At 36.4% G+C, this 17,536-nt stretch overlaps 1 protein-coding gene across 5 annotated transcripts in view; it reads right to left on the bottom strand.

Annotated features, from left to right (window-relative positions):
- The window catches only part of P4HA2 (prolyl 4-hydroxylase subunit alpha 2), a 1,028,898-nt gene that overhangs the window by 772,512 nt on the left and 238,850 nt on the right, over nucleotides 1–17,536 (bottom strand). For all 5 annotated transcript variants that reach the window (XM_044069196.1, XM_044069194.1, XM_044069197.1 and 2 more), the window contains one exon: nucleotides 6,007–6,103. In XM_044069196.1, the coding sequence (XP_043925131.1) occupies nucleotides 6,007–6,103 (97 nt within the window). Of the gene's footprint in view, nucleotides 1–6,006; nucleotides 6,104–17,536 lie in introns of those variants that run through there.

Here is a 17,536-nt window from a genome sequence, read left to right as displayed (position 1 = left end):
AACAGCAATGAAATATTAAGTATATGCACATTGTGAAGAATAAAACATCAGTACGCAGTCTGATTTTAAACATGGCAAACAATAACAAAAATGTTCATACAAACTGGTACTATTTTCATCAATGTTTCACAATATGTACTCCTCCCTCCAACTTTGTTCTAAGAACTGTGGTCTGAACACAACTACAACTGCAACTGCACAACTCTAAGAACACACTATACTGCTATCTGTGCTGATATACATTCTCAATTCTACTTGAAAAACTGTAATGTACAGTCTCTGTTAGTAAGGGGGAATGGCACCCCTTAATTCCCATGACCCATATTTGTCTAGTTTTGGAAAGAAAGGCAAAGGAGGACACCAGCCCCTCCTCAGTGGCAGTGTAAGTGTCCTGATGGAGAGATGAAAAGTCAGCAAGCTAAGGAGAGTAGTAGTGCTGAAATTGAATTCATCCTCAAGTCTTGGTGAGTGAGTACCTTCTCGAGGTGGACCCTGTTTTTTTTTTTTTTTTACAAAATCTCACCAAGGTGACACTGATATATAGACTGTATTTACATAGCATATATCATGGACAGAAGTAAATAAAAATAAAAAAGATAGCTGGGTACACAAGACCAAGGATAAAAAAAGTGCTCAATCCTGGTAGGTGCACTGGTACCAGGACTAGAAAAAATGCCAGTGTAGAATCCTCAAAATACAAAAACATTCCTACAATAGGGCCAAGCTAGGCTCAGGGGGAGGATGGCCCCTCTGTTGTAGAAGGAAGTAGCAGTCCACAAAAATGACAAAAATTGACTGGCCAAAGAAGAGCCATAAAGACTATAGAGTGGACTACTGAGGATAAGAAAGAAATTATGTATTGTTATTATGTAAGAAGCCCAGAATTTCCAGACACAAGACAGACAAAGCAATTAAGAGAGAAATTAGAGAAAAGAAAAATACTTCCACAGGAAAAACTGTCAGAAGCTTCAAATAAAATTTGCATTATTAATACAACAGATTTTTGAAAAACAGTATATAGATTAAGAAATTTTGATCTGTTTGGAAAAAGAAGCATCTGAGGAAGTGAGAAAATATAAAACAACAAAACCTAGAGATATTTGAAACATATAAAAAAGAAATATGGACATGGGAAAGAAGGAGAGATTTGATATGGTGCAATATTTGTGCAAAGGAGAAAGCCAAGTTAACTAATGTAAAGAAGGCAGTCTCAAAGATATCTGAAATGAAATACAGGCAAATTCATCCAGATATGGAACATTTTACAATAAAAATAGCACAAAGATATAATGTAGAAAAGATGATTAGTAAAGCAGAAAAGAAATAAAAGTTGAAGTTATGGAGTGCCTGCGAAGTGAAGGATTTAATGTAGAAGGCCTAAAACAGACTACATCACAGCATGATGGCGTGAGTCCCCAGAATAAGGAAAAGCAAGACGATCAGGAGACGAGAAGAAGAAATATGGACATGGGAAAGGAAAAGAGATTTAATATGGTGTAATATTTATGCAAAAGAGAAAGCAAAACTAACTAATACAAAAAGAGCAGCACCAATGATATTTGAAGAAAAATATAGGCAAAGGAAAACTTTACAATACAAAAAATAAGAAGACTAAGAGGAAAAGTAGAAAAAGAGATTAGTAATGGGTGGTGCAGCGGTTAATGCTGTCGCCTCACAGCAAGAGGTTCTCTGGTTCAATTCTCGGCTGGGTTGCCTTCTGTGCGGAGTTTGCATGTTCTCCCTGCGTTCGCGTGGGTTTCCTCCAGGTATTCCAGTTTCCTCCCACATTCTAAAGACATGCTTCTGGAGCACTTCTCCCCGGGCCTCCGCTGAAAACAGGATCTGTGGAACCTAGTCGGACTTTCCCGGTCAACAAATGTTAAATAAATAAATAAAATAAAGGAGAAGTCAAAGAAATAGAAATTGAGGTTCTGGAACAGCTGCAAAGAGAAGGATTCAGTAAATCGAATACAGAAAGCACCACAACAGGATAGAGCAATGGAAATACAAATTAAGGGAAAACCAGTGGAACAGGAAGCAATTGGTCAGGTGCCATATCAAGATATTTTGGAGCCTTCCACAGGAAACCAGTATAAACGTTCATTTGAAGCTAGACAGCAAGGAAAGGAACAGGAAATTGTGGAAACTCTGATGCAGTCAATGTTGAGGAGTAATAGGCCAGTGAGTTCCCATACGGCAGAACAACAGATGACACAGGACGAAATTGAAGAGAATGTGCCACAGGAAGATGCTATAGAACTTTCTATAGAATGCCCGCAGGAAACGGAAAACAAGGGATGTGCCTTCAGTTGTTGTGTCTTTCGGCTTTTCCCGGTTAGGGGTCACCACAGCGGAACTCCGGTCCACTAATGATTGGCAGTTGATTTTTACGTGCTGAGTTGCCAGCCCTAACGCACAACCTTCAATGAAGGTACGCCCATTCATGCATGTCTCCACACAGAAGACGCTCTAGCTGAGAGTCGAACCGGTCAGCATCTTACTGTGAGGTGACAATGCTACCGCAGCACCACCATGTGCCTTCAGTATGGAAGAAAATGAGTTAAGAGAAAGTTGCTTGATTTAACAAAGACAGACATATCAAGATCAATGAGAGAAATAGACTGCAGAAGGTTAATAAACCCCCAAAAGTCAAAAGCTTAATAAAACAAATGAACACAGTAATTAGGACTGCCCACAGAGATCCATGAGATATAACAGAAGTAAACAGAATATATTACTGTGCTGCTAAATTAATAACTGATAAAGTTCTACCACAGGAACATAGGGTAGCGAGGGAAAAGAGGTGGCGAAAGCGAATACCAACATGGAAATATTGAATAGCGAAAACTATAAAGCAGCTAAGACAAGAAGTGTCATTGTTAGAAGATTATAGAAGAGGGAATAGATCAACAAAAATACTAAGAAAGATAGATGTGATAAAAGCAATGCGCAGTATTAGAACAGACCAGGATCTATTATGCACTATTGGAGATAAACTAAAAATTTCAAAACAGGCAGAAAGACTTAGAAGATACGAAAATAAATATAAAGGAAAAGCACAAAATAAGCAATTTAATGATGACCCAAAAAAGTTTTTTTTTAGAGAATTGAGAAATAAGGTAAAAGGAATTGAAAGACCGCCAAAAAGAGGACGTAGATACATTTTGGAGAAGCATCTATGAAGATCCTGTGGAACATAAAGATGCTAAATGAATAGAAAAAGTAAAAGAAAGAATAAGAAGTTTAAAGGTACAGGATATGAAATGGGATGAAGTAACAACCAGGGAGATTGAAACAAAGTTGAGAAAAGCCTCTAACTAGAAAACCCCAGGCCCAGATGCAGTACCTAACTTTTGGCTTAAAGTATTAACTTCTTTGCACAATGATTTAGCCATGAGTAAGAACTATTTATATGCACATCCCGAACACACACAGTACTGGTTAACAACAGGAAAAACAATGCTCTTACTCAACAGTGAACCTGCAAGCTACCCTAAAAATTATCAACTAATAACTTGTCTTCCAACGACGTATAAACTATACACGAGAATTGACACCAACAGAGTTTATAGACATTTAGAAGAAAACTCAATAATGGCAGTAGAACAAAAGGGCAATAAAAGAAAGTCATATGGAACAAAGGATCATTTGTTGTTAAACAAAGTTATAGTGGAGAACTGTAAGACGGGAAGAATCTAAGTACGGCATGGATTAACTAGAAGTAAGCATTTGACAGTACCCTACATTCATGGATAAAAGAGTGCTTAAAACTGTATTAGATACACTCTACACTGACTGACTACATTACAGTAACCATGAAACAGTGGCAGACCACTTTGCAATTAAGCCATAATAAAGGACAGATTATTATCCCAGGGATAAAAATTCAAAGGGGGATATTCCAGGGTGACTGTCATTGTTGTTATTCTGCCTTGCCATTAATTCATTAAGCTGTTTACGTAACAGCTTAGGCAATGGTACAATTTAGCTCCTAGAAAACAACAAAGTCTAATGAATTCTCATCTTCTCTTTGTTGATGATTTAAAACTGTATAGCTCATCACATGAGGAACTGAAGGAACAGCTGCAGGTTGTCAACTTTTTCAGATGATACATTTGGTCTTGATAAATGTGCAAAGGTAACCTTTACAAAAGGAAAACTGCAGCACCAGGAAACAGTCTGGGACAAGAATGTGATATAAAAGAACTTGAGCAAGAGGAAGTCTATAAATACTTGGGAACTGATGAAGGAGCAGCAATAAAACATGAACAAATGCAAATAAAACTCAGGAGTATTTTAGAAGACTTAAATTAATTCTGAAAACAGCACTGACATCTAGGAACAAGATCCAAGCTATAAATCAATTTGCTCTTCCTGTCCTAACTTAGATTTGGAGTGACTGACTGGCCCCAAAATGTGTTGGATAGACTGGATATTAAAACAAGGATGCTTCATGCTTACCAAATGATTTCTAAAAATAAGTGTATACCAAGATTATATATTCCCCGTCCTGTAGGAGGGATGGGCCTCCTTGAAATTGATTACATGTATAGATCTGCAATCATGGGACTCCACACATATTTACTGACCTCACAAGATCCAAATGTAGTGAAAGTTTTGAAACATGAGGAGAATAAATCGAAGATGATGTATCTGCTTAATTTAGCAGAAGCGTATCGACGTCAAGCAGGAATGGAAATCAAATCGGAAGTGGATAAAAACCAGGCAGCAACGGAATGTGCCAAAAAACAACAGAAAGAATATAAGGTGAAGGACCAGACGAGAAGGCAAGAAATGTGGAAAAAGCATAAACATAGTTGCAAGTATAGCAAACTTCTGAAAGAGACTGACGTTGATCAAGAATGAACGCATGAATGGTTAAGTACAGGCGAATTCAAACAAAGAAATGAAAGGTTAATATTGGCAGCCCAAGATAGTGGGCTACATACATGCTGGTTTACAAAGTCCATTGAACATGTGGGAGAAACAGACATATGTAAGTTTTCTAAAACCGTTGCTGGTTGCAACGCACTAATGGCAGAGGGACTTTATAGTGAAAGGCATAATAATGTGGCAAATCTGTTACACTGGAGATTGTGCAAACATTATGATATCGAAGTGGCTGAAAAACACTTGAAAAATAAGCCACAAAGAATCATAGAAAATGATGAAATTTATATCACATGGGATCACCCAATACCAACAGTTCAAAAAATAGATGCTAGAAAACCGGATATAGTGGTCCAAGAAAAGAAAACAAAAGTAGCATTGACCATTGAAATCACCACACCTAGTGACTACAGTGTCTTGCTTACAGAGAGACACAAAGTCATAAAATACCTGGATCTGCAGGCAGAAACAAGAGCTGTGTGAAAGAAAGATACCCAGACAGTTCCAATAGTAGCAGGAGCAACTGGTCTTATAAAAAAGAATTTACAATCGTATTTAGATATGTTACCAATTCATGTAACACCATACAAATTGCAGAAAAGTCATTACTGGGCACAATGCGGGTGCTGCGATGAGGACTTTTGGCTGACATCAAAGAGTGAAACAATACTAATTTCATGAACTTTAAATGTACTTTGACTAAGGAATGGGATCCAATCCCATCATGGTATTAGAAACCCAAAAGACTTGCAGAAATGAAAAACAGTGTAACTACATGGTTATATAAGGATTGTAAACAAGGACTGCGAAGCACCATACTATGTGGTATGACTCGACCTGCTTTTCAAGCACAAATACCACGGTGTTTATTACACTGACGTGAAGTCACATTAATACTATTATTTTTTATTTACTTTTCAGGAAAAGAAAGGAGCATACCTGTAGGCAAGTTTCTTAAAAAAACTGTTTGTATCGCTACATAGACTGAGGGAGGTAGATACAGCAGAACACTACCCAGTTTTCATTACTTCAACGCAAACATTATACAAAAGCTAAATTCTGTCAATTTACCCAACAAGACTTCAGGTTCATGTTAGACTTGCAAAGTGCACCTACCTCTTAATTTTAGACATTTTGGATTCTTCTGCCTTTATATATTCCTTCAAAGAATTCACCAAGTCTTTTTCTGTGAAAATCAGATCAGTCATCTGACCTAAAACAAAACAAATCGAAGTGTATATAGTAAAACTGTTTAGGATATATTTTTGAATCTTAATTCATTAACACCTTTGTAATGTGGAATGTTACACACCTCTAGCAGCCTACATACCCTTACATTCCAAAGCATTTTCTGGAAAGTCTACTTCAAAAACATAACACAAAAAAATGTAAATATCCTGTGAGCAGTAAAAGCTTTTAAAATAGTACAATCAACAATGTTATCAGTAAAGAGTCTTCTTTGCATTGATAATAGTCATGGCTGCGGTGCTGCAGTGGTTAGTGTCACCTCAAAGCAAGAGGTTCTCCGGTTCAATTCTCAGCTGAAGTGCCTTCTGTGTGGAGTCTGCATGTCCTGCCTGTGGTTGAATGAACTTAAAGACATGCAGGTAGGTGTGTGTGTGCCTTCAGTGAAGGTCAGGTGCCGTGCTGGCAACTCAACACTGTAAAAACCCACTGCCAATCAATAGCGGATCAGTAATCTGCTGTGGCAACCCCCAACCGGGAAAAGCTGAAAGACTGCAAAGTGACAGTATTTACATCAATTCTGTATTATATTACTATGCATACAAGCCAAAAAATGATATTTTTCTCACGTTTCACAAAAAAAAATCATAGTTTGGAAACTTTACAACCTAAATGTATTTTGCCAACTTACTTTTGTTAACCAAAAAGTTCCTTTTTGGGTGCACGCTTACTGGGATATTTATAGAAATATGAAGAATTATGTTTATTTGTATAATTAGAATATTAACAATCATGAACATATCTCAAGATGTGCAAATTAGTGTGCAAATATCAATAACAGTTTTAACATTGTCTAATAAAAGAAGAACAATAAAAAAATGAATTCAGAAAACGGCAACACAGTCCACATATCTTCAAAACTTTAATGATTAAGCGCTTTCATTTCAACTTCATCAAAATCACAGTCTCACTAATTTTTACAGCCTTAAATACCCTGTCCCAATTACTCACATGACCATAACCAACCTATTAAAAAAACTTAAATTATTAACTATAAGGCCATTAAAATTTTGAACCAGAACCAAAACCTTTTGAAAAATCAAGAATAAAAATAATCAATCATATTTTTTACTTTTAAACCATTTTTAGCAATTTTAAACTATATATGATTTCAACTTCAGCACACAACTAATAGAAATGCTGTTATTTAATCCTGGGGGGACAGTGGCATTTAGCCTAAACTGCCAATGCATTTCCTTTTCTTCTATAAGGTCCTCCCATGGTCCCTCCCCCCTTGGATTTTTTTTTACAATATGTTCAGCTACAAAGAACAAAAAATGGTGGTCAGGATGACAACTCAAATGTTTCAATGTTTCACTAGGGCATTTTAAGGAAAGAATATACGAACGTGTCTCTGATATGAGGAAAATGAACACAGGAAATGCCTTAGTGAAACATTATACAGGCTGCCCTGGGCAGAAGATCCCTTTTGCTTAGAATACTGCAACAGTAATACAGAACGACATCACATATTACTTATAAAACATTAAATATGGATATTATATTACAACATGCAGCTTGTGAAAAACAGGACAGCTGCCAAAAGCAAATAATCTGGTATTCTGAGGAGAACATTAGAGTGGTGTAACAATGTGTGCAGTGCAGTCAGAATTGGCTGTTAACGAAGAGCGCACTGTGTCACATATCAAGAAAACAAGTCATCCTATCTTAACACAACCTCCTGGAGCTATTATGCACATAACTTTCCCAAGTATTTTAGATTTTTTTTTTTATTAATATACCATCCACAGGGCAGAGTCCCTTTTCAGTGAAGGTCTGAGGAGAAAAGCTCCATACTCAGACAAAATGCAGCAGTTTAAAATGAAGGGAACACATACAATTTCATTAATCCAAAGAACTGTCATACAATGAAGAAAAATATGTAATCTCTACAGATCTCTCAAATATATATGATAATCAGTAAAAAAGCTTTTAAATAAAAACATTTTAAAAAAAGTAAAGAACATTGACAATCATCCAGTAAATATATGGGAAAAAAGGAAGGGGCAAGTAAAAGAAATTGCATGCAAATCAGAAAAGGAAGGGACAAGTAAAAGAAATTACATGCAAATCAGAAAAAGGAAGGGGCAAGTAAAAGAAATTACATGCAAATCAGAAAAGGAAGGGGCAAGTAAAAGAAATTACATGCAAATCAGAAAAACAAGGGGCAAGTAAAAGAAATTACATGCAAATCAGAAAAGGAAGGGGCAAGTAAAAGAAATTACATGTAAATCAGAAAAGGAAGGGGCAAGTAAAAGAAATTACATGTAAATCAGAAAAGGAAGGGGCAAGTAAAAGAAATTACATGCAAATCAGAAAAACAGGGGCAAGTAAAAGAAATTACATGTAAATCAGAAAAGGAAGGGACAAGTAAAAGAAATTACATGTAAATCAGAAAAGGAAGGGGCAAATAAAAGAAATTACATGTAAATCAGAAAAGGAAGGGGCAAATAAAAGAAATTACATGTAAATCAGAAAAGGAAGGGGCAAATAAAAGAAATTACATGTAAATCAGAAAAGGAAGGGGCAAATAAAAGAAATTACATGTAAATCAGAAAAGGAAGGGGCAAGTAAAAGAAATTACATGTAAATCAGAAAAGGAAGGGGCAAATAAAAGAAATTACATGTAAATCAGAAAAGGAAGGGACAAGTAAAAGAAATTACGTGCAAATCAGAAAAGGAAGGGGCAAGTAAAAGAAATTACATGCAAATCAGAAAAACAAGGGGCAAGTAAAAGAAATTACATGTAAATCAGAAAAGGAAGGGACAAGTAAAAGAAATTACATGTAAATCAGAAAAGGAAGGGGCAAACAAAAGAAATTACATGAAAATCAGAAAAGGAAGGGGCAAATAAAAGAAATTACATGTAAATCAGAAAAGGAAGGGGCAAATAAAAGAAATTACATGTAAATCAGAAAAGGAAGGGGCAAGTAAAAGAAATTACATGTAAATCAGAAAAGGAAGGGACAAGTAAAAGAAATTACATGTAAATCAGAAAATGAAGGGACAAGTAAAAGAAATTACATGTAAATCAGAAAAGGAAGGGGCAAATAAAAGAAATTACATGTAAATCAGAAAAGGAAGGGGCAAATAAAAGAAATTACATGTAAATCAGAAAAGGAAGGGGCAAATAAAAGAAATTACATGTAAATCGGAAAAGGAAGGGACAAGTAAAAGAAATTACATGTAAATCAGAAAGACACGGAGAGAAGGAAGGAGGAAAGGAGGAATTAACAAATGGGGTGCGAGGAAGAACTGAAGTCTGGAAATGCAATACAATGGAGTAGGACAGCTTATGACAAACACAAGGGTAGGATGGAAGGAGACAGTAAGAACAATGCAGGAGAAAATAAGGATTATAAACATTAACGTTATACAGATGTTATAATGTAAATACAAGCAGAAGTAAGGGCAGCTTAGGGACAGGGGAGGGGGCAGGCTTCAAGATGACGTCCGAACAGGTGGGCAGTGAGGGAACAGAAGAAAGGAAAGGACTGCTGAGAATTAATGATTCATCTGGCAAAAGTAGTGGGTTGGGGTGGTCAGGAAGGTGAAATGGGAGTGGGAAGAAGTGCTTAGGAAAGTGAAATGGGAAAGACCCAAGTGGACGGAGCCATGATGGAAAAGGTGTACTAAGGCTTACGATTGCTAACAAATGCAAAGGGACAGCCAACAATGACAATGCTTCTTAAAAAAAGGGAAGTACCAATGCAGAACTACAAAAGGCAGTAGATACACTAAAAGATCATATGACCAAAAGTCTCAGAGGGTATGGTGACAGGGAAGGTTAAGAGTCACTGGTGATGGACAGCAAGTTCTGAAACTTGTATAGTCTACCAGTCAAAGGTACACAGACCAATTCTTTGGCATGTTTCTTACTGGCTGATGAGGTAACAGTCCAGGGAGGGACAATTAATACAAAAGGCTATTAAACCAATTAAGATAGGGAGTAGGACAGGAAAAGTACTGTGAAAGGCAGGTACTTGGCAACGAAGCAGGACAATGCAGATACAAAGCCACACACACAAACACACACACACACATAAACACACACATAAAAATGAGAGGTAATTCCAGAAAAGAAAGAGCTACCAGTGGGGCAACTCATGGCAAAATTCTGTTTAACATTAGTTAACACTAGTCAAGACTTAGGAAACAGAAAATGCAGATCTGCTGACACACAAATCTGTGACAGAAAAGACTGTCTTTGCATGCTAGCATGACAAAGGGAGAACAGCAGAATGGTATTAACTGGCATTTTTAATTGAAACCAGTATTTACTTCTTTTTTTCTCTGGATTACTTACAGGTAAAGCTGTCTCATGATTATCTGTGTTGTATCACACCAAACACTGCACTTTGGGTCTTACATTATTTTGTAGTAATGGATGTTATATTATACCTTGATCTGTATCTATAGGTTCATAGGTTGGTACTAGGCTATCAGCCCTAGGGCCTATAGAAGCCTAGCCATGACAATTCCCTGGCTATTTCTTCCCACACTACTTACTTCCCTGGACCCCTGTCTAGCAGGGCGACTGACATGATCCCCGGAGTGAATTTCCTTTCTCCCATCCAATCGTCAAGGTTCCTTTTGAAGAGGGCCAAAGAGGCACTCTGCTTGACATGTATTGGCAATCTATTCCAGAGTCTGGGGAGTCTCTGGGTCAGGAACCTATCCCTCCAGCATGTTTTGCTTATTGTGATGACAAGGTTTAGATCCCTGGAGCGTGTGGCTCTGAGAGATTGGGATTTCTTTAAGTCTATTACAGTGTGTACTGTGGTTTTCACCTTTTATCATTAAGTAAACACTACTGATGGTGTATCTTTAATCACCTGTACTGTGTGTGTCTACTTCAGATTTTGTTGTCATCTAAACTTTGCTTCTTAAATAGTTAAGGAGTTGGAACTTCTGGTAAATAGCAGTGATATATTAAGTACATTATCCAAATGTTATTGAACACTGGGCTGTTCTGGCTTTCCAAAAAATACTCCTACTATCATTATTGCTTACTCTATGTTTGCAGTTAACTAGATAAATAAAACTCCAGAACAGATCATTTAAAAAAATATGAGTTGGAGGATTTAACTACACAATACATTTCTATTGGAATGTACATCATGTGGCCAGTATACCAAGAATCAAGATCTACATGATATTAATCAACTACTGAACTACTTTCTATCCTAGATGGAAAATGATAGATAGGATTTCTAATTGTACACGTAATTCTGAGAAAGTTATGAAAGTTGTTTTTGAATGTGTCATTATGGAAGGAAGAATTACAATCTTATGTTAAACGCAGAAAGAGTAAAAACCTAAGCACACTAGACACTCGTGTGGCTAATGGGCGAGTAAACAAAATATATAGAAAAAAGAGCAATAAGGCAGATACAGCCACAATACTCCACAAACATCTGGTTGGCAAAAAAAGGAAAGTACTTAGTACATATGTGACTAATAGGATGAAAAAGAAAATGTTAGGAACCTAAGTAAATAGACAGTGTTCAGTGGACTTGATATCCAGAAAGTCCAATATATGTGAGTTACTGATATCTGAACAAAAAAATAGGGCACAAAATGACATTACGAACAATTGGCCTTTAGAATTAGGAAACAATGCACCTAATCCTCCTAGTGAACAGACAATTAACATTAATATATATTTAAATGATCGGACAACTAACCTAGACTAACCTGAAGTTAATCCCAATGCAAAAGTTCTAGCATACTGTTTTAAGACTCCAAATCGTTTCCTTAGGTGGAAACTGTTACAGGTCCAACTTGTGAATCTAGCCCTGAAATTTCCATAAGAAAGAGACACTGGATTAGAATTTTTGAGGAGTTAAATGCATCAAATGAGGTCGCTGATAATAAATGCTGCCTGCAATGACAACAGTCAGAGTGAAGGTCTCATTAGAAATGATGTCCTTTTACTAGCCGACTCATGCCAGGACTTAAAATCTTGAAATCATAAGAAAACCATCCATCTGAAGGACTATGTATAGCCATATAAATGTCACTGCAGCTAGTAATGACAAATAGTATACTAAATGGAATGATTAGTCAATACGGAGCTACATACCTCAGTATCAGAATAACTGAATTTCTGACACTTTTGAAAGTCAGAACAATGTAAGGTCAGAAACAGCAGATCTAATAATACTATAAACTGCTGTTACTGCAATGCACAGAAATAAAAGAAATGAGCTTAAGTTTATGTTACAAAAGAATCATTACAAAATTGCAGTAACAGTGGAAGCATGGAACACAGAAAATATTTTTCCTCCTAGGGTATGTAAAAGTGTGACTGCATTTGTGAGAATGTTAAAAGTGGGGGAATCTTGCTCCGATAATTTTTAAAAATGAAATTCATGAATTATTATACATTGCTGAATTTTGTTATTTGCTAGTAATTACAGGTGTGGGGGTAGTCACATTCTTTGATTTCCTGTCCTTGCCTATTTAAGTGGTACAGTGTGAAATATTTTCTGCTTAAAAACCTCAGCTTTGGCCGGCTAAGAACTTGCTATATTCAACTGGACGTATATTCAACTGGACGTATAAGAGAATTTAAGTACCTTTATCTGCTTTTTTTTTTTCAAAAAAATACAGTATTTAAATTGATTTTAACTGTGTGGAAGGAATATTTAGCTGAACTGGAAGTTTTCACTCTGCTCTTCAGTGTGGAAGGAATATTAGCTGAACTGGTAGTTAGTCAGTGTTTGCTGAATTTTGTTATTTGCTAGTAATTACAGGTGTGGGGGTAGTCACATTCTTTGATTTCCTGTCCTTGCCTATTTAAGTGGTACAGTGTGAAATATTTTCTGCTTAAAACCTCAGCTTTGGCCGGCTAAGAACTTGCTATATTCAACTGGACGTATAAGAGAATTTAAGTACCTTTATCTGCTTTTTTTTCAAAAAATACAGTATTTAAATTGATTTTAACTGTGTGGAAGGAATATTTAGCTGAACTGGAAGTTTTCACTCTGCTCTTCAGTGTGGAAGGAATATTAGCTGAACTGGTAGTTAGTCAGTGTTTGCTGAATTTTGTTATTTGCTAGTAATTACAGGTGTGGGGTAGTCACATTCTTTGATTTCCTGTCCTTGCCTATTTAAGTGGTACAGTGTGAAATATTTTCTGCTTAAAAACCTCAGCTTTGGCCGGCTGAGAACTTGCTATATTCAACTGGACGTATAAGAGAATTTAAGTACCTTTATCTGCTTTTTTTTTCAAAAAAATACAGTATTTAAATTGATTTTAACTGTGTGGAAGGAATATTTAGCTGAACTGGAAGTTTTCACTCTGCTCTTCAGTGTGGAAGGAATATTAGCTGAACTGGTAGTTAGTCAGTGTTTGCTGAATTTTGTTATTTGCTAGTAATTACAGGTGTGGGGGTAGTCACATTCTTTGATTTCCTGTCCTTGCCTATTTAAGTGGTACAGTGTGAAATATTTTCTGCTTAAAAACCTCAGCTTTGGCCGGCTAAGAACTTGCTATATTCAACTGGACGTATAAGAGAATTTAAGTACCTTTATCTGCTTTTTTTTTCAAAAAATACAGTATTTAAATTGATTTTAACTGTGTGGAAGGAATATTTAGCTGAACTGGAAGTTTTCACTCTGCTCTTCAGTGTGGAAGGAATATTAGCTGAACTGGTAGTTAGTCAGTGTTTGCTGAATTTTGTTATTTGCTAGTAATTACAGGTGTGGGGTAGTCACATTCTTTGATTTCCTGTCCTTGCCTATTTAAGTGGTACAGTGTGAAATATTTTCTGCTTAAAACCTCAGCTTTGGCGGCTAAGAACTTGCTATATTCAACTGGACGATAAGAGAATTTAAGTACCTTTATCTGCTTTTTTTTTTCAAAAAATACAGTATTTAAATTGATTTTAACTGTGTGGAAGGAATATTTAGCTGAACTGGAAGTTTTCACTCTGCTCTTCAGTGTGGAAGGAATATTAGCTGAACTGGTAGTTAGTCAGTGTTTGCTGAATTTTGTTATTTGCTAGTAATTACAGGTGTGGGGGTAGTCACATTCTTTGATTTCCTGTCCTTGCCTATTTAAGTGGTACAGTGTGAAATATTTTCTGCTTAAAACCTCAGCTTTGGCCGGCTAAGAACTTGCTATATTCAACTGGACGTATAAGAGAATTTAAGTACCTTTATCTGCTTTTTTTTTTCAAAAAATACAGTATTTAAATTGATTTTAACTGTGTGGAAGGAATATTTAGCTGAACTGGAAGTTTTCACTCTGCTCTTCAGTGTGGAAGGAATATTAGCTGAACTGGTAGTTAGTCAGTGTTTGCTGAATTTTGTTATTTGCTAGTAATTACAGGTGTGGGGGTAGTCACATTCTTTGATTTCCTGTCCTTGCCTATTTAAGTGGTACAGTGTGAAATATTTTCTGCTTAAAAACCTCAGCTTTGGCCGCTAAGAACTTGCTATATTCAACTGGACGTATAAGAGAATTTAAGTACCTTTATCTGCTTTTTTTTTCAAAAAATACAGTATTTAAATTGATTTTAACTGTGTGGAAGGAATATTTAGCTGAACTGGAAGTTTTCACTCTGCTCTTCAGTGTGGAAGGAATATTAGCTGAACTGGTAGTTAGTCAGTGTTTGCTGAATTTTGTTATTTGCTAGTAATTACAGGTGTGGGGGTAGTCACATTCTTTGATTTCCTGTCCTTGCCTATTTAAGTGGTACAGTGTGAAATATTTTCTGCTTAAAAACCTCAGCTTTGGCCGGCTAAGAACTTGCTATATTCAACTGGACGTTTAAGAGAATTTAAGTACCTTTATCTGCTTTTTTTTCAAAAAAATACAGTATTTAAATTGATTTTAACTGTGTGGAAGGAATATTTAGCTGAACTGGAAGTTTTCACTCTGCTCTTCAGTGTGGAAGGAATATTAGCTGAACTGGTAGTTAGTCAGTGTTTGCTGAATTTTGTTATTTGCTAGTAATTACAGGTGTGGGGGTAGTCACATTCTTTGATTTCCTGTCCTTGCCTATTTAAGTGGTACAGTGTGAAATATTTTCTGCTTAAAACCTCAGCTTTGGCCGGCTAAGAACTTGCTATATTCAACTGGACGTATAAGAGAATTTAAGTACCTTTATCTGCTTTTTTTTTTCAAAAAATACAGTATTTAAATTGATTTTAACTGTGTGGAAGGAATATTTAGCTGAACTGGAAGTTTTCACTATGCTCTTCAGTGTGGAAGGAATATTAGCTGAACTGGTAGTTAGTCAGTGTTTGCTGAATTTTGTTATTTGCTAGTAATTACAGGTGTGGGGGTAGTCACATTCTTTGATTTCCTGTCCTTGCCTATTTAAGTGGTACAGTGTGAAATATTTTCTGCTTAAAAACCTCAGCTTTGGCCGGCTAAGAACTTGCTATATTCAACTGGACGTATAAGAGAATTTAAGTACCTTTATCTGCTTTTTTTTCAGAAAAATACAGTATTTAAATTGATTTTAACTGTGTGGAAGGAATATTTAGCTGAACTGGAAGTTTTCACTCTGCTCTTCAGTGTGGAAGGAATATTAGCTGAACTGGTAGTTAGTCAGTGTTTGCTGAATTTTGTTATTTGCTAGTAATTACAGGTGTGGGGGTAGTCACATTCTTTGATTTCCTGTCTTTGCCTATTTAAGTGGTACAGTGTGAAATATTTTCTGCTTAAAAACCTCAGCTTTGTCCGGCTAAGAACTTGCTATATTCAACTGGACGTATAAGAGAATTTAAGTACCTTTATCTGCTTTTTTTTTTTCAAAAACATTCAGTATTTAAATTGATTTTAACTGTGTGGAAGGAATATTTAGCTGAACTGGAAGTTTTCACTCTGCTCTTCAGTGTGGAAGGAATATTAGCTGAACTGGTAGTTAGTCAGTGTTTGCTGAATTTTGTTATTTGCTAGTAATTACAGGTGTGGGGGTAGTCACATTCTTTGATTTCCTGTCCTTGCCTATTTAAGTGGTACAGTGTGAAATATTTTCTGCTTAAAAACCTCAGCTTTGGCCGGCTAAGAACTTGCTATATTCAACTGGACGTATAAGAGAATTCAAGTACCTTTATCTGCTTTTTTTTCAAAAAATACAGTATTTAAATTGATTTTAACTGTGTGGAAGGAATATTTAGCTGAACTGGAAGTTTTCACTCTGCTCTTCAGTGTGGAAGGAATATTAGCTGAACTGGTAGTTAGTCAGTGTTTGCTGAATTTTGTTATTTGCTAGTAATTACAGGTGTGGGGGTAGTCACATTCTTTGATTTCCTGTCCTTGCCTATTTAAGTGGTACAGTGTGAAATATTTTCTGCTTAAAAACCTCAGCTTTGGCCGGCTAAGAACTTGCTATATTCAACTGGACGTATAAGAGAATTTAAGTACCTTTATCTGCTTTTTTTTCAAAAAAAATACAGTATTTAAATTGATTTTAACTGTGTGGAAGGAATATTTAGCTGAACTGGAAGTTTTCACTCTGCTCTTCAGTTTGTCCCACCCACCCTCCCTGTTTTTGTTTTGGTGTTAATCTTAGTGGCCTTGCAGCTGCCTGCCCCTCTTGTAAATTTGTGTTTGGATACTCCTTCTGGGCCCATCTCATTTGCTCACTCAACTGAGTGCAGTGAGATCATATTCTGATTTCAGGCACTCCTACTGTGTACAAAGAGAGCATCTGGGAAACAGAAAAAAAAAATTAAGCTTGTTTCCTGCCTTTCCTGTTAAGTGGTATAGACTATTTGTAGGCTTTTGAGCCCCCAAGCCCTTCTGTGTTGGAGGGAAGCCTTCTAGCTTAGATTTTTTTCCCCTATAACTAGCCAGTTTTTTAGTTTCAGCACTCAAATCTGTTTCTTTGATCTCAGCACTTGTTCAGAAAAAAAAAAAAAAAAAAAAAAAAAATTTAATCTGCTTTTACTGTACTTGTGTTTCTACCTACTTTTTTTACTTTTGCATCATCTTAAAAGTACTCAATTGTATTTATTACTGCTTGGTGTAACTCATTCTAAGCCTTCTGGTTTAAACACTTGGGCTTCGGACGAGTTGTTTTGCACTGAGAGGGTTTGTGGTCTGCACTGTAGTGGCAGAACAGGTAGCTTACATCCTTCTAGGTTGGGAACTGCTGATTGAGGGCTCAGTGTCTGTTATTCTAAAAGTGTATTAATTCCGGTTTAAGCACTTAGGCTTTCAGGCCAGTTATTTTACATTAAGAGGGTTCGTGGTCTGCACTCTTGTGGGAGGAGACGCTGGACTCTGCCCTTCTGAGCTGGGAATTTCTGATTGAAGGCTTATAGTGCATGCATATCTGAACTGCTTCTTACTGAAGTTGGTGCGCCTTGTTTGCTGTGGCATAGACTGGATTCGGGCCTGCTGGATCTAGCTTTGTTTGTGTAACTTGAGCACTAATCC

This window comes from Protopterus annectens, chromosome 4.part0, assembly GCF_019279795.1.
Source record: "Protopterus annectens isolate FY-2018-M chromosome 4.part0, PAN1.0, whole genome shotgun sequence".
NCBI lineage: Eukaryota > Metazoa > Chordata > Ceratodontiformes > Protopteridae > Protopterus > Protopterus annectens.
The sequence above is the reverse complement of the archived record's forward strand: the minus strand, read 5'-3'. Positions and strand labels throughout refer to the sequence as shown.